The sequence below is a fragment of the Urocitellus parryii genome, chromosome 15 (genome assembly GCF_045843805.1).
Source record: "Urocitellus parryii isolate mUroPar1 chromosome 15, mUroPar1.hap1, whole genome shotgun sequence".
Classification (NCBI taxonomy): domain Eukaryota; kingdom Metazoa; phylum Chordata; class Mammalia; order Rodentia; family Sciuridae; genus Urocitellus; species Urocitellus parryii.
Genome location: NC_135545.1, coordinates 32,804,859 through 32,832,367, shown reverse-complemented (window position 1 = coordinate 32,832,367; position 27,509 = coordinate 32,804,859). Strand labels below are relative to the sequence as shown.

Here is a 27,509-nt window from a genome sequence, read left to right as displayed (position 1 = left end):
TTTTGCACCTGGACAGGAAAGGATTCTGGGTGCTACAGAGGGCCCCAGCTCTCACTGCTTCTGGCCCCCTCGAGGCGGTGCTAAGGGGACTGCTGGTGAGAGTGGGCGGGCTCCTCTATGCCCGCTTTCACTCTCCTGGCTGCCACGGGGTCACCGGTTTGCCCTGGAGCTCAGCCCTGGAGTAGCAGAGGTGGAGCAGGCTTCTGGGTTGCCAACCGGGCTCGGGAGTGTGGACTTCTTAGGTGTGGGGACGATCAAGAGGAAGGGCACCACCTCCTATGGCTGGAGGAGCAGCTACTGCTTCGCGCATGCGTCTCGGCGCTGGAGTCCGGAGCTCCGTGTCTGGCAAGAGTGCTCTGGCGCATGGTAGAGACGCCCTCTCTGGACTCTGGGAACCAGTCTGAGTTCCCCCTCCATTAGCTTAATGGGTCCTTGGTTTTCTTTTCCAAAATTTGGAACTTTTAGATACCATAGAGAATGCAGACAAGTGCTCTACCACACCCCCAGCCCTGCCTTATCTTTTTATCCTTGTGGATGCCTCACTGGTGTTGATGGGACTCTTAGGTGCTAGGTGGCCTCCTGGGCCCTGCCTCCCGCTTAATTTGTGCAGACGCTTGCTCTTGTCTGCAGCCTCTGCATAGGGACTACAGGAAAGGGCCCTGAGAACTCTATGGAAGCAGGGTGGGAGTAGGAAGGGGACCCTGTCCCTGCAGGGAGCTCGCCGAGGAGTAGCCCCTGCCTGTCCTGGAAGGCCCTCCAACCTTGGGCTGCTGCTTTCTGCTAGAAGTGGTTCTAACTCTAGCTGCACGTTAGGATCCATGTTAGGTTCTGCCTTCATGGTTCTTGTTCTAGTTTCGTTGGTCTTTTCCCTGCATCCTTTCCTAAAAAAAAAAGTTTCCTGACTTCCCTTTCCCTTGTAAGAAAGATAAGTCAGGGCTGGGAGTGTGGTAGAGCACTTGTCTGCATGCATGAGGCCCTGGGTTTCATCTTCAGAAATGGAAAAGAAAAATGTTGGTTTTATCTACAAAATTCATTTGAAAGTTGGGGAAAAGCCCTGTTAGCAGATGGCTAGTGTTTAGAGAGATTCAGATACACCACATGTAGAAAATGCCCTAGTTTCCTTCAGCCTTCCATTTGGGCTTTCATATGGCCTCCAAGACCAGCATTGGAAGTGGAGGTGTAGCCTGAATTGCAAACCTCTCTGTCAACACAGATGGTGGGTTGGGTGCCCCACTCTGCAGCCAGCAGGTCAGGTGAAGGGAGGTGGAGGGAAGCACTGGAGAAGGAGGCATGGGCTGGCAGAGGGGCTGGGGAGGACAGTTGATTCAGGTTGTGTGTTATGGGTGGCACGCGCCTCTTGGTCTTCCCAGTTTCTGAAACAGTATCACCCCCTATGTCTGTCCCCACTAAATGACAAATGGCATGTGCCAGGGAGAGGTCTTTCTGAGTTGGTAATTCCCCTTATCAGAGAGGGGATGCAGAGAGGATTCCAATAAACAGATCTCTGGGGAGCTTCTACCTCATTAAACATGGCAGGAAATGCAAGGGGTTGGGGGTCAGGAGAGTGCTGCCCAGGTCCCACGGGAAACCATCCTGGCCAGTCTAACGGGTCCCAAGCTTGTCCTTGGCTCTTGAGTAGATGAGACCCCTTGGGTGCAGAGGGCCCAGGCAATTTGGCCTCCTTGGGATGACCCATTCTTCCACTGTGGTGGGAACCCTGGAGACAGAAGATTGGGGGCCCTCCATGTTCTGCCTTCCTAATTCTCAGTCCCACCAGAGACTACAACCAGCTGTCAGAGGAAGGGCCTGGAGCCAGGAAGAAGAGGTCATCTACAGCCAGGAAGTGGCCTATTCCCCTGCCTGCCTTCCCAGGGGACACCAAGCAGCTACACTACTGTCTGTGCTCTGAACTGGCACCGCAGTCACAGCACAGAGGGGGGGGGGCCACAGAAGGTCCTGGGATTCCTCACCCACCAGCCTGTGGCCAAGTCCAGTGTCCCTCCCTCCCTCTCCATCCCGGGCAACCACACAGAGTGGAAGGCAGAGGGTGAGACGCAGAAATACAGACAAACATTCTCTTTATTGAGCTACACATGAATTTTCCATTAGAGAAGTAGACTGGCAGTGTGTAAGATATCACAGAAACCTCACCGATTGGGAATAGAAAGGCTTAGAAAGACCCGTGGGCTTTTTTTTCTTTTTTTTTTTTTCAAGTTTTTTTTCTATATTTTTAATTTTTTGTGTTTTTTCTTTTTGCCTCCTCCTTATTTGAAATGGCTGTGACTGGTCTTCAGCAAATTTATTAAGTCTTAAAAGTGAAACTGTGAAGAGGTCTGGGGTTGGGACACTAGTCAGAGTAGAAATGACATAGGGCTGATCATGAAAACGGTGGCTTTAATGTAAACACTACATTCCATCTTTTTTTATTTTTATTTTTTTTTTTGTGTGTGTGTGTGTTTTTCTTCCATCTTGTGGTAGTTAAAAAAAATTTTTTTTCTTTTTGTCTGCATCACAAACATCCCCACATGAGAAAGAGGGAACACGGGTCACGTTGAAACGGAGGAAAGTGGGGGAGGGCACACACGGGAGGACAGCGGCGCCCAGAGGCCGAGGCCCAGAATGCCAAGGGAGGATGCAACCCCTTTCCCCAAGGCCGCGAGAGCGGATCTGGCGTGTGATACCAAGACTTTCTTTTTTGTCATCAGGACAAAAAGGAAAAAAAAAAAATTACAAAGGGACTCTGAAGAAAGGGGACCTGGCAGGAACCGGTGCTCTGCTCGGGCGTCTTGCTACAGGACCGGGCTGGGCTGGGCAGCTGCTGGCCGGGAGGGCTGTGCTTTTTCTATACAAACCTGGAGTCAGGGTGTGGCTGGAGTGCAGGGCTGGGGACAGGAGCGTGCCACCCCTCGGTGGTGTCTGCGGGCTTTGGGTGGCTCATGGGCAGCAGGGTTTGCAGTGGCCTGTGGCTCTGGAGAGCCCCGCCTAGGAGCGCTCCTGCCAGCAAATGCACCCACCGGGCCCTGGTGGCAGACGGGCCCTGGTGGCAGATGGGCCCTGGGCCGCGCCACGCTGGGAGGGGAGGGTGTGGGTGCTCGAGTGTCTGTTCTCTATTTCAAAAGATAAAGAAATACGGGTGAAATGGTAAGTTTTCCTTTGTCTTCTTTTTTTTTTAACTACAAAGCACATGAGAAATATTTTGTTTTGTTTTGTTTTTCTTTCAAATTCTAAATGTAAAGACTGAACTAAAACCGGATTCTACAGCATTCTACAGAAATACACAGCCGTCAGTCACTCTGGGGTCGTAGGTTAGACAGGGGCTTGGTACAGAAAGGCTGTGTGTCTTACAAAGGCCCAAAGGTCATGCTACCAGGAGATCAACGTCAACAGCAAAGAGTCCGTGAAGCAGTCTGCAGAGAGAGAGATAAGGGGTCCAGTCTGACCATTTTCTTCCATTTTAAAAACCAACCAACCAACAAAACACCCTGGAACATTTTAACTGAGGCTGGAGTGGGCCAGACGGGATGGCCCCTCAGGCTCCAGGGCTCCAGTGAAGCCCATCCCAGCCGCCCTGGGAAACCTCGGCCCACGGGACGGGACGCAACTCTGGTCTGGTCTACAAGTCCAGCCCTCCCCTGGGCCACTCCGATGCCTCCTGGCCCTTCTGTCCCCAGGGCGCTCTGGGAGGGAAGCCGGCTTCAACTCCGAAAGTCCCTCCCCTTGGCTGCTTTTAGAAAGCAGATCAAGTCTCCCGGTTCTCTGATTCTGGTCTTGTTTACATGAAAAAAGAAAACTCAGGAGACAGTGGATTGATCAGAGCAATGATTCTTCTAAATTCTCAAAATTAACAACCACCACCACCCCAAGAGAAGTGACCTCAAAATTTTCTGTTGTTGTGGGTCTGGGGTCGGGAGATGTGTAGGGCATTGGCCATTTTCTTAAAGGGTTTTGGAATCCGCATAAGAGCAGGGACAGAACTGACCGCACTGCCTGTGTGGGTGGAGGGCAGGGGACCACGCTGGGCTGGGCCTGGCCTTCCTCTGCCCTCCCCCTGCTCACAGAAGTGGGTCTTAGAAACGAAGACCCCAGGCTGTCCTGAGAAGGACCGATTTGCCAACCAGGCTCCCAACACACGTGAGTGTGTGCACGGGGGTGTGTGCCCACACATGTGTGCACTCTCCTGCGCCGTCCCAGGAAAGCCTCGGTGAGCTATGGGATGGTGGTCAGTTCTGTCCACAGCTCTTTCTAGTACAAACTAAAAAGATTTTTCTAATATATATTTGTGTATATATAAGGTTTTGTTATGCCTCTTTAAAGTTTATTTACCAACTTGCATTTGTTAGGGGTGTTGTGTGTGTGTGTGTGTGTGTGTGTGTGTGCGCACAAGCTGTTCTGAGTGCTGGAATCATTACCAAATAGGTTGCTATACAGGACAAGAGGTCAGTACAAGCCGCAGCCCCGGAGGTTGTTGGCAATGATGATGTCGGTGACAGCGTCGAATACCACCTGGATATTATTCGTGTCTGTGGCACAAGTCATGTGACAATAAATTTCTTTGTTGGGTGAGCGGTTTTTGCTTTCAAACTGTGTTTGGATGTAGGCAGCTGCATCTTCATAGGTATTGGAGCCTGTAACGAGACAGAGGACAGGGCCGAGGCCCCGTGAGCATGGTGGGGACTGGGTGGGGGGCACAAAGGAGAGAAGTGGTTTGTGGCAGGTTCCAGAAGTGGGATGGGACAGAGGAAGGGACTAGAGGAACTACTCCCCAGTCATTCCATTTCAAATTAAAAACTGAGGGAGCTGGGGTACTGGCTCAGTGGTAGAGTGCTTGCCTAGCATGTGGGAGGCCCTGGGTTCAATCCTCAGCACCACATTAAAAAAACGATAATAAAGATACTGTGTCCACCCTCAGCTAAAAATGTTAAAACAACAACAACTTTGTAAGGCTTGGTAGCCGCCTGGCTTCTGACTTCTCGGGTTCTTTTGCACAAGGGATCTACGCTGGGCCTCTGGAGGTACAATGGCCACAGATCACCCTTTTCTGCTTTCTAAAGGAACAACTGAACACCTGCCATGATCTAGACCAGTCCTGCTGATTCTCATAAACCAAGAAAATAAAGTCTGATGAGGGAGCCGCCCAGCGGGTGGTGAGCAGGACTTCTGGGGTCTCGAGGCGTGATGGACGTTGAGTGGGGCCTGGGCTCTGTCCTTAGTGGGTTCCTGCAGTAGGTCACTCTGTGGGGCTGAGGGCATCTCTCAGCAGTCCCAGCTCTTGGTGCTTACAGTGGCCGGATGTGGGAGCACTGGCACCTTCCAGGTGGGAATTTAAAGGGGGTATCGGCATGTGTGACCAGCTGGGCCCCTCACCACCCCCAGCAATTCCTTAGGTGTCACCTGGATTCTGGCTGGTGTGGGTGCAAATAGCAGGGCACACCTGTGCACACGCAAGGCGTTTTCCCACTGGCCACAATCCCACCCTGTGGTTGTGCCCTGTGGAGGGACACCCTTCAATGGAAGATGCCCCATTTTCCTCAGTGCTCCCAGGATCTAGCCCAGGACAGAAATGGCCCCATGTCATTTGGGGTGAGTGGGAGGATACCTCCCACCCTGCCCTGTCCTGTGGGCAGCGTAAGGACAGAGTGGGGTGGCTGGGTTAGGCTCTCAGGTCAGCAGCAAGGATTTCTCTCCTCTCCTTTAAAGACACTCAAAAGGCAGCTCCAGGCCAGGGACAAGCCGTCATGAGGGTGACAGGTGGGAACGTCCCTGGGGTTAGGGATGATCCACAGAAGCAGAGAGGCTGAGAGTGGACACACACTGAGCACTGAGCTCAGCAGAACTTCCAGGCCAAGAGACGCAGGTGGACCCTGGGACAAAGGTAGTATTGGAAAGTGCCCGGATGATGGGGACACCCACTGTGCCAGACTGGCAAGTCCTGCCATCTGACAAAGTCCCACAGCTGCCCAGTGCTGGGCACTCGGCCCCTGAGACAGTCAGCCAGTGCCTCCCACCCCCAGCTTGTTCTGTGTCTCACAGGCCTGTCCCCCCCCCCCCCCCCCCGGGGCCATGGTGTGGTGACTGTTTGCCATCTGTGTGGTTTGAACTCAGGATCCCATGGAAGGCCCTGGGGACCTCAGACATGGCCAATCCAGACTGGCTTTTGCTGGGGACATCAGCGGGGAGTTGCCCAGTGCCCACACTATCCAGCAGTGAGACCCACTGACCACTCCTCAGGCCACATCCCAAGTCGGGCTCCAGCAGGACACTACACAGGAGAGCCCGAGGGTTGGGCCTGCCCTTGAGGGTGGCACTGGCCTGTGAGGGCTGCTAGAATGTGGGGGTGGCCACCCCACGGGGTGATCTACTGTGGAGCCTGATAAAAATGAGGCTCAGGGGATTCAGTCACTGGCCCAGAGCTGCAGGAGGCCTGGCTCCAGGGGTGGCGCTGGCGCCTGCTCGGTGGGAGACTTTGTGCTCCTGACACTGGGCTGACCCAGCAGCCTGGGGCACAGGGCACAGTCCCTAGCGGGCCTCCCCCTCTGCACCCTGGGTTGGGCAGGCCGCGTGGAACATCAGTGAGGAGACAGGCCCTCTTCACACTTGTGTTCCAGATTGTGACACACTTGGGGGTGGCCTTGGTGAGCAGGTTCCTGGCTGGGCCAACCTGTGCCCTTAACTGAGGATGGCGAGGTCTCTATTCTCTTCAGCATGCAAAGGTGAGTCCACCCCAGAGACCCCTAAAACTTTCTGGTCCCCAGAGGGCTGGGCTGGGCCCCAGTATCTCATCGGCCTGCTCCTGGGCTTTTGCAACAGTCCAGACTTGGTCCCCCCAACAGCAAACCCTCCCTCCTGCAGCCATCTGGAAAGAGCTGCATGGTGGGGCCGGGGTGTGTTCCTGGGAGAGCCAGGTTGGAAAAAGAAGCCCAGAGAAGGCAGGGGACAGGCTGGACTTGCACTAGGTGGAGTGGTTTGATTTGGAGGAAAAACCTGGGGAGGGGAAGAGGGGAGAGAATGAGCACCAAACGCCGGGGTGGGGGAGGGGGGATGCTTTGGCTGGGCCTGGGCTGCCACAGAGACTGACTGTGGTGACTGTGACACACGACATGGTCACTGTACCAAAGCACACGGGGGCTGAACTGAGCCTAGGCCCCCTCAGGCTGTGTGTGAGTCCACCTTTTTTTTTGTGGAAGAGTAAGGTGTGGCCCAGGGCTGTCCTGGGAGGGGGCAGGCGAGGCCCCTGATGAGATTTTTTAGGAGGCTGTCCTGCTAGGACCTGAGACTAGGAATAAAGGGGGAGGGGACGTTTCTCGTCCTGTCCTAAGCCCTGTCAAGCCACTCTCTTTTTTTTTTAGCACTGGGGATTGAACCCAGGGGCACTTAGCCACTGAGCCACATCCGCAGCCCGTTTATATTTAGAGACAGGGTCTTGCTAAGTTGCTGAGGCTGGCCTTGAACTTGCAGTCCTCCTGCCTCAGCCTCTTGCGCCACAGCTCCCAGCCCTGCCTTGCCACTCTGAGTCACCTGTCCTGACCCATAGAGCTCAGGAGAGGATACTGTCCTCTTAAGACTCCGTGCTGAGTGTTTTTCTCTCCACCCCTGCCACACTCCTGCTCTGGCCTGCTGGCTGGTGTCCCCAGCAGCACCGGCTGAGCAGCCCACAGTGGTCAGACTCCAGCTCATGCCTTTTGAGGGAGACCCAGGTCCCACTAGGGCTGGGGCTTGCTCCTGCACAGGGTTGCCAGGACACGCACCTGCGTATTCAGGAAAGCAGATGGTCAGAGGTGACTTCTTGATCTTCTCACCAAAGAGATCTTTCTTGTTGAGGAAGAGAATGATAGAGGTATCGATGAAGAACTTGTTGTTACAGATGGAGTCGAAGAGCATGAGCGACTCGTGCATGCGGTTCTGCAGCCCCAGGGTGGGAAGACAGGGAGACAGACAGCACCAGGAGACACAGACAGGGAAAGAGAAGAGCAGAATTAGGCTTGGAAAGGGCCCGGGCTACTCAGCAGCTCACAGGGGCCCCAGTGTCCCGGGTGCCTCCGAGAGGCTGAAGACAGAACCTGTGAGCTGGGACACCGGACTCTGTCCTCCTTCCAATCTGCAGAGCACCTCAGCACCAGACCACCACCACCTCAGGGCCAATGGCGACAAGGGACTGGGAAACCACCATGGATTTCCGGCTGAGGCTGACCCGGATCTTCTCCCTGCACAGCCCCCATCCGTGCAAGGTCTTGGGGAGGTGCTGGACGGGAACTGGGGAGCTGGGCTTCGGATCTGCATGTCTGCACCAACCCAGGGGTGGGCAGGGTCCTCTGGGAGTGGTGAGGGACTCCAGGCCTCTCCCGTGGTCTGAGGGGAACATGGCACCAGGCTGTCAGCATGCTTGGGGCTGTCACTCAGCGGAGGTGGTCCACCCAGGGCTCCTTCAGGGATGCGGGGGGACGGGGCACACCTCCTCTGGCTGGGTCAGGCTTGTCCATGCCTTACTGTAAGGGGCTATAAGACCTTGTCACTCCACACAAGGAAGCTGCTCAGCCAACAGATGAATGTGACGGGACCCCGAGTATAGCCAAGTCCAGGGAGGACCGGCTTTCCCCTGGGCCAGGACAGATAATTCTACTTTGGGACACCAAGCAGATTCACTTAGGTGATGTGTTTCTTGCAGTACGGGGGGCACACTTGTCTGCACAAGGATGTGGGGGAAGGGACATTGTCCCCAAGAACCCCATCTTAGTCCTGGGAACTTGTCACCATGAACCTGACTCCGTGGGTCCAAAGCCCAGGTCCACAAGTAAGCCAGGCTCAACTCCATCTCCCTCGTTTAGACTGAAACAAGTTACAGCAAAGAGAAGACACCTGGGGTGGACACTGGACACTGTGAGCTGAGGGTGAGTTAGTTTGGGGCCTCTGGGATGAGCAAACAGTAGGAGCTGGCTTGGTGGCCACAGCCGTCCCCCTGGATAAAGTGGCCACTGCTGGTCATTGAGGACCACTCTGCCAACATGGTGCCCAGCTCTTCTCCTGGCTGTGTCATGTAAACTCATCAACCCTTAGAGGACAATGAGGTGACACCGCTGGAACCCTAGAGAGCAGAGACTGGTGGCACAGCTCAGTGGTAGAGGCTCCCAGGAGGCCCTGGGTTAGCCCCCCAGAGGCTTGCTGAGACTCTGGCTGGAGGCAGAATGTAAGTTGTGGCTTTTCCAGTCAGTCTGAGCAGCCAGTGACGGGTCCCCAGATCCTCAGTCCTTGCTTCAGTTACCTCCCCGACACCTGCAGGGTTACAGCAGGGCTCTGGTTCCTGCGGCTGCAGTCAGGGTGGCGACCGGGCAGGCTGAGCCCTCAGCTGCCCTCGGGGGCACCTGGACAGTCGCACGGTTCTCACCCCCTGTGGGACCCGAGGGAAATGGCTTTATCTTTCCATTCTGCCAAACACATCCAGTCGCCGCTGAGGATTTCCTTAGCCCCTAACCGCGGCTGGGAATTTTGTTCTCATTTCTCCCTCACTCCCCATCATTCACACCGCCACAGTCAAGGAAGAGGAAGGCTCCTTTGCCATCATGGTGGAATCTGCTCTGGAAAGCCAAGCAGAGGTCCAGGGGTCAAGTGGACCCACGCCTGGGCCACCATGAGGGCCGAGCCCTCCTCCTGATCCACGAGGCACCCTGTCCTACAGCTGCCCAACACAGTCGAAAAGCCACAGCAGAGGTGAGCAGTCCCCAGCCCCACAGCCCCCGTGTCCCAGCACTGCCTTGCTCCACAGAGGCTGGGGGTGCAGTGCCACTGGGCACTCCCAAGACCAGAGGGAACCACAGGTGGCTGCCAGGGCAACCTGAGCCGAGAACAGGGGCGACGCACTGGGCTCAAGTTCTCTTCCTCAAGAGGCCACCAAGCTTAGGTTTAGAGGAGAAACCCAGGCCAGCTCCCCAGGTGCGTAGGGCCTCACCTGCCGAGGCCCAGTCCTGCTGCCCGCAGACGCAGACACGTGCTCGAGGCTCAAATTGATGATCCTAACTGGCCTTTGGTGTGTAAGGCCCTGTGCTGGGCCACACAGCCAAGGGGCCACCAGGCCAGGCTCCTGCCCTCAGAGAGCTTACAATCTAGGGGGAGCAGCAACACACTCACATTTTAAAAGGTCTAAAGTCCATGGAGCAGCACAGAGCTGGGGAGGGCTCTGGGGAGCAGAGGACACGCACAGTCAGACCTGGCCTGGTTGAGGACAGGGCCTTGGAGTGCCCCTGGCAAGGGCTGGTCCTGGAAGCTCAGTAAGGGAGCCACTGAGGGAGGGGGCGGCGGTACTGAGACCCTCAACCCATGCCCCAGGCCTGACTGCTGTCCCTCTGGAGCCTGTCACCAAGGGGCCGGGACACCGTGTGTCGCCAGCTTCCTAAAAGGGAAGTATGTTGAAATCAGAGACCTCACCACTTCAGAAAAGAGGAGTCACGAGTCACAGATGGACAGTCCCCAGGGTCATCTCCTCCACCTGCCCAGGCTGCAGTGGAGCCCGAGAGCAGCAGGAGAGCCACGCCAGGCTGTGCAGCCCCATCACGCTGGCACCAAGCACACAGGACACCAGGCCTGGGACGCAGCTCAGACCAGGACACACCTGCCTGCCTCCCAGAGAGCCTGAGGTGGACAGGGCCACTGGAGTCCTATCCCCAGCAGGACTTGCCCACACCACCAGGCTGTCCACAGCCCCAGGACTGGGGTGGCACCAGGACGTGTGTTGTGCGGGTGCGCCTGGCGGAGGCTCCTTGGCACTGACTGACACAACACATCACACTCACGCTAGAAGGAGCTGGCACTGTTTATTAACGGTAGGTGACTAATAAATACATTACGGCAGCCAATAAATTATTACAATAACTAGAGATTTATTAAACCAACAAGTCAACTCTTCTTACAAAATTACAGTTAATACGGGGTGGGTGGTGGCGGCCGGGTTGGGAGGCGGGACACTGTACCTAATTCGGTTCTGCTAAGGAAGGAGTGGGAGCCCCAGCCCACCCTGCCTGGGACTGGGAGGGCGCAGGCAGGCTGCAGGGTGGCGGGGAGGCTCTGGGAGGCAGAGGAGGTGCAGCCAGAGGACCGGTCAGAAGCGGCAGGCAGGGGAGATAGGGAGGTGAGGGGCTGCTGCCCGGAGCTGGAGGGCGGGCATGGCACCGGGAAGGTGAGAACTGGCTAGATGAGCGGCAGGTGGGGCTGCGGAAGGGCCCAGTTAACCAGATGGCCTTCGTGCACTGGGCCTGGCAGAGAGATGCCTTCAGAGGGGGCCCCTCTCTGATGGAGAATTTCAGGACTTTGGACTTTCTTTTGCCCTGGCCTGCCCCTTCCTTTACAGGGGACTTCATCTGGCTGGGGAGTGGCCTGTTGGGAGTCCCCAGCTCTACTCTCCAGGCAGGATAGGTTCAGGACACTCCTCGCTGAGAGGGTAAGGCTGGGGAACCCTGCCACAGGCCCATGGCATGGCTCCAACCTGGCCCTGTTCCCTGGGCTGCCCTGTAGACCTGTGGCCTGCATGGGGAACTGTCTGTGGGTGCCACCTTTGGCACCCCAGGTGGAACCCCTGGAGACACAGAGCCAGAGTCTCGGTTCCTAAGAAGTGCCAGGTTGTGCCTGAAGGCCTCCACAAGGCTCAGAGGAGGCCCCGGCCCCAGGCTTCTCTAAAGGGGGTGTGTGCAGGCTGCTACGGGGAAGGAGACCTAGGGCCCGTTAAATGGCCCTTCCTGGTGGTGGTGGAGCACTTGCCAAGAAGAGTGCGCTGGGTCAGAGGGAGCGAATGAGAGGGGCGGGTGGTGAGGAAGGGTGCAGGCTAAAGGTAGGTAGGACTTCCAGTGTCTGTCGCTGGGGACTAACTGATGGACGACAGGTGGGAGGGAGCTGCAGGGCTTGTGCTGACGGGAGACGAGGGCTTGGGAGAGGTGACTTTCCTTTTTGGGGTTTGCAGACAGCCTACTTATAGGGCTGGGGTGGAGGGATTTAAGGCTGCCGACCCCTGGGGACCCAGCAGGGTGCCTCCAGATCCCACAGTGGGTGTGGAGCTGGGCTGGGCGCAGAGCTGCCTCCTGGCACCTGACATGGTGGAGGTTTTCTGCCTGGGCTCTGCTGGGTCAGCGGGGAGAGAGGTACAGCACATCAGGAGCAGGGTCTCCACAGTAGGTGGTCGCAGGACCCTGAAGGCCGGGGCTGCTGGTGAGGGGTCCAGGCTGGGCTCTCTGCTCAGACTGCGACGGATACCCTGTTCCCGATAGAGTCCGGTGGAGCCCCTCCTTAAGCCTCAGGCAGATAGCACCTGAGCCAGTCCCCAGAGCCTGGGGACTGTCTGTCAGTGCTCAGAGAAGGCAGAGGGACAGCTGCTGCGCAGGGCACAGGACTTGCTCACAGGCATCTCAGTGATAGGCACGTTTTTACGAGTTTGGCAAAGGCACCCTTCCTAGATGTCGACCTGCTGGGTCAGAGCCACTCAGAGCTTAGCACAGCCCCTCTGGGGACACACAGAGCCACTGTGGACGAGACCCGTCCTTGTCCAGTCACTCCCAACATCTCCCCTACAACCACATCCACGACGGAGCCAGACCTCACCGGCCGCCCTGATTGTCCCCGGTGGTGGAGCTGCTCTGATGACATGGAGAGGAGAGAGGGCCTTGCTGGACACCCTCTCCCTCTGGCTTATACCAGACAGCTGAGGTCCCCGGCCTCAGCAGGCCAGGGCGGGGCGGCTGGGACGGCGCAAGACACTGAGCAGGTCAGAGCAGCTACAGGAGAGAGGCATCCTGGAAGGCCAGGCTCCTCCCTGCAATGCTGCAGGTGGGAGGGCTGGACACATGTCCTGACTCCAGCCTGGACCCTGGCCATTGTACTGCCCCTGGGGAGAGAGCCCTGGGGCTACAGGGTCTGTGACTTCCACCACCAGGGTGATGGCCTTAGAGATGGGGTTGGGCCACTATCCCACCTCTTGCCAGGCTTTTGAATCTGCAGTCACAGTCTGGGGCAGTTATGAGCACAGCTGGCCACACCCAGGTGGTGATGCTGGAAGCATCAGCTATGTCATCAGTGTAGGGCAAAATGACTAAAATGGCCTTGACTGTCCATGGCAAGACTTGAGGCGGTTGGCTGCAAGGGCCTGTCCTCCACCACATCCCCGCACCTGGTACAAGGACCAGAACATGGTGGAGGTGGACATAGTGGAAGTGGGTTTGGGCTGATGGGATGGTCCTGCAGTTGGCAGGGAAGGGCTCTGCTGGAGGCCCTGTCTCTGTCAGCTTTTGGCAAGAGGGAAGTCCCGATCTCCCTGCACCACCTGCAGCTCTGTGCCTGCTGAAACCAACGAGCCCAGAGCCATGGGAGTGGGGCTCTTCCTGGTTCCTGGGCAGCCCAAGGGGAGTTCAGGCTCCTTCCTGGCCCGGATGAGCCACACTGTGTGAGGCTGGGAGGACACAGGGCTCAAGGAGGGAAGCAGAGGCCCTCAAGAGGCAGCCCTTGCCCTCCTGGGGTCCGTCTGGTCCCTGGGCACAGTCCGCCACACAAGTGAACAGGCCTCCTGGCTGCTGGCTGTGGGCTCAGCTGACTGGAGGTGCCAGGAGTGCGAGGGAGGTGTGCTCACTGCCCTAGACAGGGCCAGGACACAGAAGCACCCCCAGCCCCTTCTGCTCAGGGGTCTCTGCAGCAAAGTCGCAAAGGGATCCTGGGACCCTCCCTTTGGAGCAGGGAGGGCAGGGTGTGTTGGAGCTGGCCTGAGCTCCCAGGAGTGCCACTCCAGGGTGCCGGTTCCACCCACCAGCTCTCCTCTTCCCCTGAGGCTGGGAGGTCACCAAGGGCTCCCTGATTTCTTGACTAAGATGGACCAAAGTGGGCACTGGCCACAGAGGCCTGGCCCAGACCTCCCCTGGGCCTCCATGCCTACAAAAACCCCAGTTCAAAGGCCCTAGCCTGTCCCTGCCTTCAAGTTGGACTCACTGCAACCAGGACAAGCAAAGCACACCCACTCACCCTGGAGCAGCTGAGCTGGGAACCGGACCAAGCAGGTGGCTGTCCCCTGGCTGTTGCCCTGCACTTCTCCCCACCTCTGTCCTCTTCCCGAATTCCTGCCAGGTGCAGGCCTTGACCCCCGCCCCCCCACCATTGGCCACTCCAGGCGGTTGGTCAGTCTCAGTAGAGGTTGGATTAGGGATCTGGGGAGGGCAATGGGCAAGGGAGGATGCCCAGAGGAGGAGGGCTGAGGCCTGAGGGAGGGGGAGGCGCTCGCCAGGCCTGAGCCCCACACCCACACGCAGTCGGTCAGCCGGGTCCCACCCTGGCTTTTGGTGGTGGAGCAGCCCTCGACAAGAGACCCCAGGCAAAGCTGAGGGATGGCTTCTATTACCCCACAAACTTGCCAGCACCCGGCCTCAGGGCCGTCCTGATGATGAGAAGAGGCCCCGGGACTCCGGCATGAGTCATGGAGAAAGGACATGCCCATTCTGGGCCAATGGCGGCTCAGTCCCCCCTCCCAGCCCTGCCAGCCTCGAATAAAACACTATGAGACGAAGCGGAGGCCAGTGAGCAGCACTCAGGTGGTGGCGTGGTGGTCACCAGCCTTGCAGCACTCAGCACCCCACCAGCCCCTGTCACCATACATCCACTGGGAGTGGTGGTGTGGGTGACAAGGGTGCTCCCGCCTCCACCCCTGGCGCCAGCTTCTGGGTTCTCCTTCCTCAGTGCAAAGAGTGGCCTGAGAGGTGGCAGAGCTCTGGCTCCAGGGGAGGAGTGGGTGCCGTCTGGGTAGGGCGTGGGCAGCCTGGCAGGAGGCTGGGGCTCAGTAGAGTCCACAACCCCGTAGGTTTTTGGCGATGATGACGTCCGTCACGGCATCAAAGACAAACTGGATGTTGTTGGTGTCGGTGGCGCAGGTGACGTGGGTGTAGATCTCCTTGTGCGTCGACTTGTTCTTGCTCTCGTACTGGGCCTGGATGTACGCCACAGCTTCCGTGAAGGCGCTGGGGCCTGCAGGAAGAAACAGGCAGTGGGCATGAGGGGAGGCACTGCCCCGAGTGGACGGCCCCTGGGCAGCCGGTGTGACTGACAGGCAGGGGGCCGAGGAGCAGATGCCAGGAGCCTCTCAAAGACAAGCAGGAAGAACAGGCTGCTGGGGTGGGGTCCTGAGGGGTCGCTGCATCAACAGGTCAGTGGTTCGGGTCCAGTGTAGACAGTCACGAAAGAAACAAAAGCTGAAGTCTCCCGCGACCGCCTGCACTAAGGGGGACACTGTCCCAGAGAACTTTGTCCTCCTTTTAGAATGCACCCACCGAATCCTGACGCAAACTTCACGTTACCATGGCCAGGAACACAGAGGTTTGAAAGTGCGGTCTGAGTCGCTGTGCCCCCTCTGTGAACCTGCAGCTCGCACACCAGATGCTGGGCAAGGCTGGCCTGCGGTCTGCGGGGCGATCGTGAGTCTCCTGACCTGCTTCCCCTTCTCCCTGCCCATCTCCCCCTTCTGGCTTCGCTCTCGGGGGAGTAAGACACCTGGAGCACCCTTACTGTCTTCCTCACCTGGACCATATAACTGCTCTGGTTCCAGGTGAGCCCAGCTGCAGGCTTGGGAAGGAACAGGAACGCAAGACCTTGTCTTTTTCTGAAGCCCCACAACCTCTTAGAACAGCCAGGCTGGGACCCCCGGCAAAGGCATGGGTGGTGAGGAAACGCAATCAGGCCACAGTGCAAAGCCGGAGTGGCATGCCTGGGGGAAGGTCCTAGTCACTCAGGACCTTCCTGAAGGCCACAAGGCCCGGCCTTGAGGGTCTACCACACTTGGGCTGGGGTGAGGGGAGGGTCCTTGGGACAGCAGGTAACTCTCGGACTCCTTTGGTTAGGAGTACACTCCCTCCTTCTTTACCCCAGCTCCAAACTGTCTTGGTAGCCGACCTACCATGTCTGCTTCTATTGCCCATAGGACACTAGCCGTGGTCACTTAGGGCAGGTAGGAGTACGTTAAGCCCTGCCCATCTCTGGCTGGACGTTCCTGACCTATGGGTGGTCGGCCTGGTTAGGAAAAGGGGGTGGGGTGCCAGCGGCGGGCAGGAGGTAGAAAGCTGCACCGCCTGCCCAGCCCAGGCATGGCCCACAGATCCACCCTGCTGGGGCTCTGCCCGCCCCAGCTCTGTGCTCTCATGGTCTGAGCAAGACGGCAGTGAGCCCACAGCGCATGCCCGCCAGGCTGGGCTCCACGTGCCACGAGCTCACTGCACCCTCACAGTGGCTGTGAGGGAGGAAGCTGTCACGGTCACCCCCTCTCACAGACATGGAGACTGAGGCTCAGCAAGGTCACGTGACTGAGCAGCTGAGCTGGAGCTGGACCTCAGGCTGCCTGAGTCCAAGCCCTGGCCTGTCACACTTTGTCATCTCATTGTTCCCTCTGTGTGTACAACCTCTGTTTACGGTTGAGGTTGTTGGGATGGCAGGGCTGGACATGGCAGCCAGGACCCTCGCCCTGAGGGCTGCTTGTCGGGAGGGCAGGTGCCGGGCTGGGCTCTTGGTGGTGGAGCCCAGGGCACCTGCACAGCAATGAGAGGGGCCTGCTCCTGTGGCAGTCCCTGCAGCCCCCAGGCCCCTGCTGTCCTGGGGAGGGTCTTCACCTGTATATTCAGGAAAGCAGATGGTCAGCGGGGACTTCCTGATTTTCTCTTCAAATATGTCCTTCTTGTTGAGAAACAGGATGATGGACGTGTCTGTGAACCACTTGTTGTTGCAGATGCTGTCGAACAGCTTCAGGGACTCGTGCATGCGGTTCTGCAACAGAGCGGAGAGCCGGGTGAGGGGTGGCAGTCCAGGCCCTGACCCACCACGGCCACGACACAGCGCGACAAGCAAAGGGAAGGTCCACCAACGCAGTTGAACGCACCACCGGGGACAGAGACAGGAGGGCCCACGAGGACAAACGGGACGTGTCCCTGCTTCATTCCACGTACAGGCAGGGTAGGTAGGGCGGAGCAGGGGCTCATGGGGAACACTGTCCCCTTCCACGGGGAGCTGGCCTGGGGGGGGCCACGAGGTCACTGGAGAAACTCCAGCCGGGAGAGGACATGCACCATGCACGCGGAGGGTGGGGCCGCATGCCGCGGCAGCCGCCCACAAGGCACGGCAGGTCATGCAGCTTCTCTACAGGGTCTCATTGTTCCGCCAGCGAGGTCGGGAGGGTGCACGCATTCAGTTGGGTGACATTAACCGAGGACCAAGACAGCCTCGAATTAATCCAGAGTTGGAAGCAGACACCAAGGGGACAGCGTCTTGGGGGTGATCTTGCTGTGGCCTGGGTTGGTGGTGATTTGGGCAGTTGGCCGGGCCGTGGGGAACCCGGGGAGACTCGGGGAGAACAGGTGGTTGGGACTGGTTTCTCAGCAGAGGGGCCAGAGGAACCCCAGATGAAACAGCCAAACAGATTTCGACCGAGCGGAAGAGGAAATCCCAGCAGCAACCACGAGAGAAAATGGGGAAAAAGGAAAACACTGGCCAGTCTCAGAGCCTGGAGGTCCAGGGCAGTCTGTGCTGAGGCCCCGCGCAGGCTCACAGAAGCCAAGGCGTCAGGCTGGGGACAGCATGGTTGCAGAGGGAGGCTGGGCAGGAGGCTGACTTGAGCCAGTGGTTCCGGGAGGGGTGTGGGTGAGGTGGGCCGGTGGTGTTCACAGCAAAGTCACCCCACGGTTCCCTGACAGACTGCTGCTTTCAACTCTTAGCTGATGGCTTCGATTGGAGGGAGGCGCTTCATACCTGCCGGGCTCGAAGGGTCTCTCAGAATCGGCTCATGGTTTGGCCTTGGTTTGGCAAGATAAGGCCCTGGTAGGCGGTGGTGACAGTAGAGGCTGTGGCAGCCCGCGGCTTGGTGGGCGGTGCTGAGAGCTGGTACGAGGACAGGATGAGCCCTCGGGGTCCCAGGGAGCGGCAGGCAGGGTGACCAGTCCGGTGGGTGGCAGTCACTAGCCCCAAGGTCCTCCTGGCTTTTGCTCCAGGAGGTGCCTCCAGGCACCTCTGTCTTGGGCATCCCAACTCTCGCCCCGGCCAGAGGGAAGCACAGGGGTGACCAGAGAGAAAGGCTGAGGCTGAGGACTCGGTCCCTGGTGCCTACATCCTGCCTCTGGGGTGGAGCACCCACGTGCTACGACTTGCCCTCTGGCCACAGCATCTGGGTGCAGGAGCAGCAAGGGTCATCCCCTAGTGATGGATGACTCTGGGTGCCAGCACCCAGCTCTCAGCCCAGGGGTCCCCACAGCTGCCCACAATGTCAGTCGACCATCACTGCCATTTTTTAGAAGCGGCCCAGGGAGGCTGGGGCAAGGCCCTGATCACGCAGTGGACAGGCGGTGCCAGGCCCTGGACTACATCCACTGAACGCCCGGCTGCCCACCTCTGCCCACCAACAGCTGAGTTCTGCAGCAATACGTTCCTCGCGGTGCCGCTGTGGCAATGGGCTGCTTTTGAGTGGAAACGCCGGCCCCATTCCCTGGGGGCTGCTGTCCTTCCCTGGCGGTGTCGGTGGCCAGTCTTGGAGAGGGAAGGGCCCGAGGAACATCCCCTGCCTGACTTTGGCCCATTGCTTTGCTTCCCCAAGGTCCTCTGCTCCTGGCTTGTGCAGAGGGCAGTGGAGACGAGGGAAGGGGTGAGGAGGGGAAGAGAAGGGGAGGGTCCAGGACAGGGCTGGCTCTGCCACCAGGGCAGGTGAGGAGTTCCCGGGGAGGCGGCTGGGCACCACTCAGCCCTCTTACTCCTGGAGATCCAAGGGCCATGGAGCTCGGTGCCTGTGGTCGCCGGGGCCACCCAGCCCACCCAAGGCTGATGGCCTAGGCCTGAGCCTGAGCCGTCTGAGGTCTGGCAGGGCAGGTCGAGGGAGAGGCCATACTTCTGTGGGAAGGGCCCACCTGCCCTGCAGCCTCTAGCTCTCCCTCTCCTCGCCACCGATGACTGGAGGCAGCATCCACTCCCATGTGTGGCCAGGAGAAAAGGTGACCCAAGCCAAGCTCAGACCACGGACTAGCCAAGGGGTCAGTGAACTGTGGCTCTCATAGCACAGGGTCAACCCATGGAGCAGTTAAGGATGCGCTGGGGCAGTCACCCTGAGGCACACATTGCCAGGGGCTGTCTTGGGCTTCGGGTGGTCACCGAGCCTGTGGCCCTAGGGCACCCAGGGCATGTCTGCCCCTGCCCTACATTCAGGATCAGGACGAGACTGCTGCCTCCTCAACACTCCTGCCCGCCAAGGTCACTGAGAATGACACAGCTGAAACCCAGCCCAGGGCAAGTGACACAAGGTGCGGGTCCAGATCACCCTCCCAGCTGGTGGCTTTGGCTCCACCAGTCTGTGTGAGCCCCTCCAGGTGGCACCCTCCTGCCATAGCACCACACCCCCAAACCCATCCTGTTTTCACAGCAGCTCTGTGGGACCAGCAGGCTCCGCTGACGAGGAAACAGGGACACAAAGGGAAGACAGACCTTGATCAAGGCCCAGCCTGACAGCCCCTCCTCAAAGCCCCAGCACTGTCCTCGAAAGGACAGAGGCTGGGGAGTGAGTCCCCAGCCCACGGGCCCTGCTCCAAGGCCCCACTGGGTTCCCCACGCAGAAGACTCTGGCAGGCCCCTGCCCTTGGGCTGGAGCTATGGGGCCACCTGGCCCAGGGCCATCGCCAGGGACAATACGATCACCAGCTTGGTGCTGCTGTGCCCAGCACGGTTCCAGTACTGCCATGGATCACTCCGTCCATGCCTAGCAGCCTCCCCAAGGCAGGGTCCGTCACTGTCCCCCTTTTACAGGAAACAGTGACCGAGGCAGAGAGGAGCTGCCTCAATTCAGCAGCAACACGACGCTAGCAGACCTAGGACCGACCCTGGGGACGGCTGCAGACACTCTCCAGGTGACTGTCCCCTCTGCAGTGGGTGGCAGTTCTCAAAGGCCAAAGCCCGAGGCCCAGAATGAATGTGGCGCAGGGACAGCATCCCACCGACGCAGACGGAGTCAAAGCCACACCTGTCACCCACCAGCGTGCCTCCATCCACTGCCCTGCTCAGCCTGCCAGCCACACCCCTTCGTGCAGCACCCTGGAAAGCCCCAGAGGGCCGTGGAGACTAGTTCTGCTGTGTATGCGTGCTCACTTGGCCGAACCCTGACTTTTAAGGATTTGCTTGATTCTGTTCTGGCCTGATGGCCCCCTGACTCTGCTGAGTTTACTGAAGGCGCGTTACTGCCCAGAACGCAAATTCTGCTGAGCTCTTTGTGGTCGGTTTGCACCCAGCCCCTGTGCTCTCTTTGCGGCGCTGAACTCCCGAGGCATCTTCCCTGGCAACATGGATTGAGAGCGAGCCAGCATGACCCACCACCAGAGGACCCCAGAGCCGGCGGCAACGGAGGCCCCCAGTGCTCCAGGGCTGGCCTGTCCTGCAGCCCGCCCTTTCAGTGTCTCCTCAGGCTGGGTGGCCAGCCCATGTGCTGCCCCTGCCCAGTGGGCCCAGCCGACTCACCGTGGTTTCGTCTTCGTGGAGCACCTGGTCATAGCCGCTGAGTGCGACACAGAAGATGATGGCCGTGACGTCCTCGAAGCAGTGGATCCACTTCTTGCGTTCAGATCGCTGGCCCCCGACGTCGAACAGCCTGCCAGGAAGACAGGAGCTGATGGGCGGTGAGGTCCAGGCAGGTGGGGCGCCTGGTGGTCCAGCTCAGTGGCCTCTCAGGGCCCCACGAGGGGTCCTCACTCCAGGTGATGACTGACTGACCGACAGACCACTGCCTTCCCTGGGGCTGGTGGCAGCCATCATTGCCCCTTGAGCCTCTCCCAGGACCAAGCTGTGCTCACGTGGAGTGACCTAAAGACCTGCCCTTGCACCTGAAGAATCACTAAGGGGCCCAGAAAATGCCCCGGGGAGCCTCCCTCCCTCGGGAACACTGACATGCTGCTCCTTTCTGCCTGTATGCTGCGGACAAACGGAAAGCCTGCCCCGACGGGAGACAGGAGGAATTGTCACCTGCTTTGTGGGTGGGAAAGTGGGCACCAGGAGCCTAAGGATGTGCCCAGCTCCTGCTGTGAGTGTGAGTGCAGGTTGGCTGGGTCTGACCGGCCTCTGCTCTGCACTGTCCCTCCACAGCAGTCTGAGGGGAGCTCTGGCCACCCCTCAGACTGCATCTCCCAGGGCCTGAGGCTGTGGGAGGAGGCTGCAGGCTGGTGGGCAGGTCTTGGAAATCCAAAGTCAGCGTCACATCCTAACTGATGAGCAAGGAGCCCTGAAGCCTCCCGGACCCGGGAAGCTGACTGGCAAACAGCTGCAGAGGGGGTGACCTGGCCCTGCAGGGACAGGAATGGTCCAGACAGAAGAGAGCAACTGCAGGCACAGATCAGGGCCAGTGGAGAACAAGGCAATGAGTGAGAGTCTCATTCTCTTCCTGCCTCCTGGGGACCCCACCTCCCCACCTGTAGCCCCTCAGCATCTGACTGCTGGCCAGGGCTTCAGGGGTGAGTAGGGGACACGGAGGAGACTGGAGGCCTCTCAGAGAGCACTGCTGCATGCTGGGGCAGTGGGTGCCCAGCAGGCTCCCACAGACTTGCAGAGGGGCTGCCTATGCCCAGGAGCCTGGATAGAGGCTCAATCCCTCTGGCTACACAGAATGGCAGGAGGCCAGGAAACAGGACCTTGCAGCTGTCCACCAGCCTGAGGTCCTGGCCCTCCCTTCCCTCCTGGCCTCTCTTCTTGTTCCTCTCGACACCCAGAAACCACACCTGGAAGGCAGGGCAGGACAGGCGGCCAGTCCTCAGTGCACCGAGGTCCCCAGGGAAAGGACCCTCTCGCAGGGCCTTACACCTCAGGCCCGTTCAAAGAGACTCAGAGCCCTTGGTCCCAGCCCCTGGGTCTGTGCCTTGGGGAAAACTTGCTTCTCTCAGGCCTCAGTCCCCAATATGTTCTAGGAGAGGGGGTCAGCTGCTCTCTTAAAGCCTCTACCTCTGAGGTTATGTGAGTCCTTGGGTCTCACAGACATCCCTTGGGCTTACCTACCCCTAGTCCCCACCATCTGTCCCTCTAGTAATTACCTTAGGGACAGTTTTCCTCTCCTTTTCCATCCAAATCCTCCTTTTCCTCATAGACCCATTCCAGGACCCCGCCTCTTCCCAGGTAGGCCCCCTGCTCATCCCAGCCTTGAACCTGGCAAAAATGAGCGCATAGGCATGCCGCTTCTGGTACCTAAGTGCCTGTCCCAGTGTGAAAGTGTCCCCAGGCTGGGAGCTCTCTGGCTATACTGGTGAGATGAGGTTGAGGGCCCGGGCATCTCCTGTCACTCTGCCACCCTCACCAGGGTCTGGCTGTCTCCTGGGCCTCACCTGAAGTGGAGGTTCTTGAATGTGAAGTGGGTTTCTACGATGCCGGTGGTTTTGACCCTGGTTCGGAGGATGTCCTGCTCGGTGGGCTGGTAGTCGCCGGCCCCAATCCGATCCAGGCTGTCTAGGTAGCTGGGGATGGCAACACACAAGGCACCATAGACCCTCACCTGGGCACTGCTCAGGGCTCACTGGGTCACCCACTTTCAGAGTCCAGCATCAACCCGTGCCCATTGAAGGTAGCCATGGCGGCCAGTTGGGGATGTGGGGACAACCAAACAAGAGAAGCTTATGCTCCTGGGCTTACAAACTCAACGAGCTTCTACTTCAGACCCAAGGGGGTGTGCACACAGCTCCAGGCACACTGACAAGCCTTGTAGAGGGGACTACCAGGTTTTCGGGGTCACCTTGTCATTTCTTCATTTAAAAAATAATGAAGGCACCAGGCATAGTGGTGCACACCTGTGACATCAGCTATTTGAGAGGCTGAGGCAGAAGGATTGCAGGTTTGAGGCCGCCTGGGCAAATTAGTGAGACTCTGTCTCAAACTAAAAAGCCAAAGAGGCTGGTGTATAGCTCAGAGGGACAGCCTTCCCCAGCACACACGAGGCCTGGGTTCAACACCAACCCCCAGCCTCCCAAAAGTGAGCATTCTATTCTTTGCATGTGATCATGATTCATCCTGAATCTTCCTGGGTCAGACATACTGTTTTATAGATTAGAAAACTGTGGACACAGGGCGAGTCCAGACACCGGCCTCCACAGTGCACTCTCAGTTCTCACTCAGTGGTGCCCCACGAGGCCCTGAGCATCGCCTGCCCCTCTGTACTCCTCATTTACCAGGGGTCTGTGTGTCTCTTTCCATTTGAGGCTCTTAGAAGATTGGTGCTCAGGGTCCTCAGGGTCAGATGGTGGCGGGCCGTCCTGGGACGGGGTCTTTGGCCTCGGGGCTCTCCCCACTGCCTCCTCCCTGAGCCTACCGGGCTCTCTGTGGAAGGTCAAGCAGGGCTACTGTGGGTAAGGCTGCAGGGCAGGTCGCTGAGCTCTGGCCCCACGGCCTCCTTGCCAGGCTGGTGGGTATCTGGGAGGCTCTGCTTTCAGCCAGAGGAGCCCCTCTTGACCCCTTTGTAGATGTCCCCCTGTGCCCACTCCCCATCCCACAGCCTTTGCTTAAAGGTATGCTAGTCTGGATGTCCCTGCTGTCATCTGCAGCTGGGCCCCAGGCCAGGGAGCCCCTGGTCTTGGCCCCCTTACCCAGCTAGGCAAATCTTTGGACACAGCCAGACAACCTGGCTCCTGTTTTCTCTCTGTGTGGGGGTCTCAGAGGGGAGGTGGCCATGGATACGTGAGCAGCGGGTGGGGAGAGCCAGAGTGTGCACCTGCCATGTGTCCTACTGCCTGAGAGCTGGGGGCGATAGTGACAGAGGCCAACACCGACACAGATCTTCCTGCCTGAAGCCTGTGCTCTGATGCGTGCGTGTGCGTGTGCGTGTGTGTATGTGGGGGGGGGGGAAGGTGGGGGAGGACAGGGAGGGAGGGGGAGAGAGAGGACGAGGAGAGAGGGGGCAGTCAGAGCAATCGGGTGACTGGTAAGGAAGTCTTGCAGGACGGTTGGGGAAAGTCTCTCAGAGAATGGAGACAGGAGAGTAAGGGGCCAGTGGGCACAGGGGACTGCCTGGGGTGCAGGCCGGGAAGGTTTCGGGGCCAGGAGTGGTGAGGCAGGAAGCACACGGGGTGGGAGCAGGTGGCGGGTGTGCCCCGTGGCAGTGGCGGGAGTCAGGCCCTCACATTGTGTGAGGACTTGGGCCCCAGAAAAAGTGCTGGCGTGCTGTCTTGGGCGGGTGGAGCGGGAGGCCTGCCACCATCCTGGTGTCAGGTGATGGCAGCTCACACCTTGGAGGAGTCTGTGGAGGGGCGGGAAGAGGCCAGGGACATTCTGGGTGTGTGGGACACAGAGGAAGAGCTAACGATGCCTCCCTGTGGCAGAGTGAAGACATAGCAGGTGGGAGGGACAAGGAGGCCAGTGGCCTTTGGAGGAGGTGGGGCCAGGACGTCCCCCACCATGCAAATGTGAGTTCAGACAGACACCAAGGAGGCAGAAGTCCCAAGGGAGGGAAGACCCGGTGAGCGCCATCCGAGAGTGCTCCAGGTGCGCGAGGAGTTTAAAACAGGCACCAGAGAAGGTCACCCGGCACCAGGACTTGTCAGGTTCAAGGTGGGAGCTTGGGCGTTCAGGAGAGATGGGCAGGAGTGGTCTGAAGGGACATGGCAAGGAGGCTGCGAGCAGAGTGAACAGGTGCTGGCAGGGGCAGCCTGGGGACAGGGCACAGGGAGCCAAGAGCCATGTCCTGCCTGTGAGGGGTTGGTCTGGGGGGAAGCTAGAGGGGCACGGTGGAGGGTCTAGGGGAGAAGCCAGGGGAGCGTACGTCACAGCACGTGGGCGACTCAGTGGGGACCCAGATCTGTGAGGCTGCAGAACTTTTCCCCAGGCCCTGGCTGGGTCTGAGCAGGTTCCTGGGTCTCCGGGATCTGTCTGCTTACTCTGAGGCCTGGGCCAGGCCCAGAAAGCAGGGGTCAGCTCAGGAGCCGAGCGACCCCAGACCTCATCCCTTCCCTCTAGACCCTGGGCCTTGACTTGTAAAGGGAAGGGCTTGGGATGCCCAGTGACTGGGGCCTTAGGGTGTCAAGGGCACATTCTGGAACTGGGCGGTGTGAAGCGTTAGCAGCCTTCCCTCTCTTTTCTGCCATAACAAATTGTTTTATTTTACACATCGGGCCCAAGTCTTTCTGAAAAGACTAAACCGCTAAGACAACCCAGCCCTGGACCAAGAGGTATTAAAGGGCTTTCTGACCTGACAGTCTGTTTGTCCCCGTTTTTCCCTGCTGAGGAGCCCTCTTCCAGAGAGAAAGCACAGAAGAGCCAAGCGGGAAAATGTCAAAGCCATATACCTTGGCAGTGACACTTTTGGAGAGAGGTAGGGACCAGAGAGAGAAGAGCAGGGGAAGGCGCATTTCCTTAGCTTACTTGGTGAGGGGTTGACAAACGCTGACTCCATTTTCTTATTTAAAGTTACAGTGGTAACCACCAGAAGAGCTAAAAATAATCCTTTAACTAGCAAAAAAACTGGAGGCGGCGGTGGAGAGAGGTGGAAGGAAGGAAGGTGAGCTGAGTGTGCCAGGTTTCAGAGTCAGGAAGTACTATTTAAAGTTGGAGGATCAAGATTTCATGAACACCACGGGAGGAGGAAATGGAATGGTTAAAAGCAGAAGGGACAGGACTGGGAAGGGGAGATTGCTCACCTTACATCCTCTGGTTAAACAATATCTTTGCAGTGGGCTTTATTTGCTTATTTATTGGTGCTGGAAGCTGAACTCGGCAGCGTCCTCCCACTGAGCTATAGGTCCAGCTCTTTTTTCTTCTTTCTTTCTGTACCAGGGATGGAACCAGGGCACTTAACCACATCGGAGAGTGCTCCAGGTGCTCCAGAGTGCTCTAGCCCTTTTTATTTTTTGAGACAAGGTCTCGCTAAGTAGCTGAGGGCCTTGCTAGGTTGCTGAGGCTGGCTTTGAGCTTGTGAACCTCCTGCCTCAGCCTCCAGAGTCCTTGGGATCACAGGAGTGCACCACCACGTCTGGCTCGGATTCATTTTACAATTAATAGAATGGGCAAAAATTTAAGTGATGAGCAGGATTCGATGAGCTAACGGAAAACAGACTGGGGCCAGCTGGCCCTGAGGGTCCCTGGGGTCTGGCTGGCAGCAGGGGGGAGGCCCTGGACCTGCCCCAAGCAGGGAGAAAGTTGGGTCTCTCTGGCTTTGAGGACCAAAAGGGTGGGCCTGAGGGGTGTGGCTGAAAGCATCCTCTCCTGGTCCCTCTCCTGTGGGGCTCTGGGAGGCTCTGGGTCTGGGATTTGAGCTCACACGCCTGCACCTGGTGGCCCCACCTGCGTCTTGCAGGGTTTCAGGATTTTCCCTGCAGACAATCTAGGTGTGCAGAAGCAAGAAGACAGTCTGACCCCACTCGAGTTCTTGGACTGCCAGCTGCCATCACGGTCGGTGGAAATATCTGGTGTCCCCTAGAACATGCTGTTCCATGGCCCTGCCTGGCCCATCAGTGTTGCGTAGGTCAGGGTTCTTATTTCGGTACTGTTGGCATTTCAGGTCAGAGAATTCTTTGTTGTGGGCTGTCCTGTGCACTGTAGGGTGTTTCACTGGGTGCCAGGAGCACCACCCAAGTGATACAATAAAAAATGCCTCCATATGTTACTGAGTGTCCCCAGAGGGCAAAATGGTCCCAGCTGTGAAGCACTGGTGACAATGACCAAGTCAGATCAGGTGATAGCACATGTGTCCTCAGATAGTGATTAAATAAAGCCCAGGGCTCCCTGTGGCGAGCTCCTCCTGAAACCCTGAGCACCAGACTGCAGAAGTGGGGTGGACTCTGTGTCCCGGTGCTCCCCTCCAGGGGCCACGGGCACATGACCAGCGAGCACATCTTTAGAGTGACCCAGCTCAGCGGCCAGGCCCTCGGCCCCTTCTCTCCTGCGCTGGCCTGCACCAGTGTCCACATTCCACTTCCTCTCCTCTCCCTCTCCCTCCTCCCATTCTTCCTCCTCACTTTTTGGAACACAATATTAAAGGATCCATTTGATTGCCTTTTCTATTTATTGGATGGAGTTACTTCTTCCTGATTTTAAATAATTTTAAAGTTAGAGGAATGGAAAGTTCATTATTTTTGTTTCATTTGTGGTGCTGGGGATTGAACCAGGCACTCTACTACCTCTGAGCTACCTCCCCAGCCCTAAAAATAAATTGTTTTCTTTAAAACAAAACAAATGGTCTTCTGCCTCTATAGTTGGTGACTTTTATTTAGGAGGTCAGGGCTCATCCCTGTGACCCTTAGACCTTCAGTTGGGAGGGAAGCCCTTGTCCAGGACCAGCAGGGTCAAGGCCCCAGCCCTGGGGGCATTTCCTGTTTGGTTGTCTCTTGGCCCCTTCCTCATCCTGCACTTTTGGGATCTTTCCACTTTTCTTTCCCTTTTGTGTTGCAACATTAAGGAGGGGGAGAAGCTGGTTAAGAAAGTTGGCTGAAAACAGATAAGATAGTGGTCAAGGGTTTGGATTTAAAAGAGACACTTTTTTTCTTCTTGTCCAGACTGGTTTTTTTTTTTTTTTTTTAATAACCCTA

At 58.0% G+C, this 27,509-nt stretch overlaps 1 protein-coding gene across 2 annotated transcripts in view; it reads right to left on the bottom strand.

Moving 5' to 3' along the window:
* Window positions 1-2,061: 2,061 nt before the first annotated feature.
* Gnao1 (G protein subunit alpha o1) overlaps window positions 2,062-27,509 on the bottom strand; it is a 156,950-nt gene continuing 131,502 nt past the window's right edge. The window contains exons 5-9 of one of the 2 annotated variants that reach the window (XM_026395628.2): window positions 22,326-22,454; window positions 20,479-20,608; window positions 7,746-7,899; window positions 4,410-4,625; window positions 2,062-3,407 (exon numbers count right to left, since the gene is read on the bottom strand). In XM_026395628.2, coding sequence (XP_026251413.1) covers window positions 4,438-4,625; window positions 7,746-7,899; window positions 20,479-20,608; window positions 22,326-22,454 — 601 coding nt within the window. In that variant the 3' untranslated portion in view covers window positions 2,062-3,407; window positions 4,410-4,437. Of the gene's footprint in view, window positions 3,408-4,409; window positions 4,626-7,745; window positions 7,900-10,810; window positions 14,977-16,607; window positions 16,762-20,478; window positions 20,609-22,325; window positions 22,455-27,509 lie in introns of those variants that run through there. The other variant, XM_026395629.2, reaches the window with a different exon arrangement.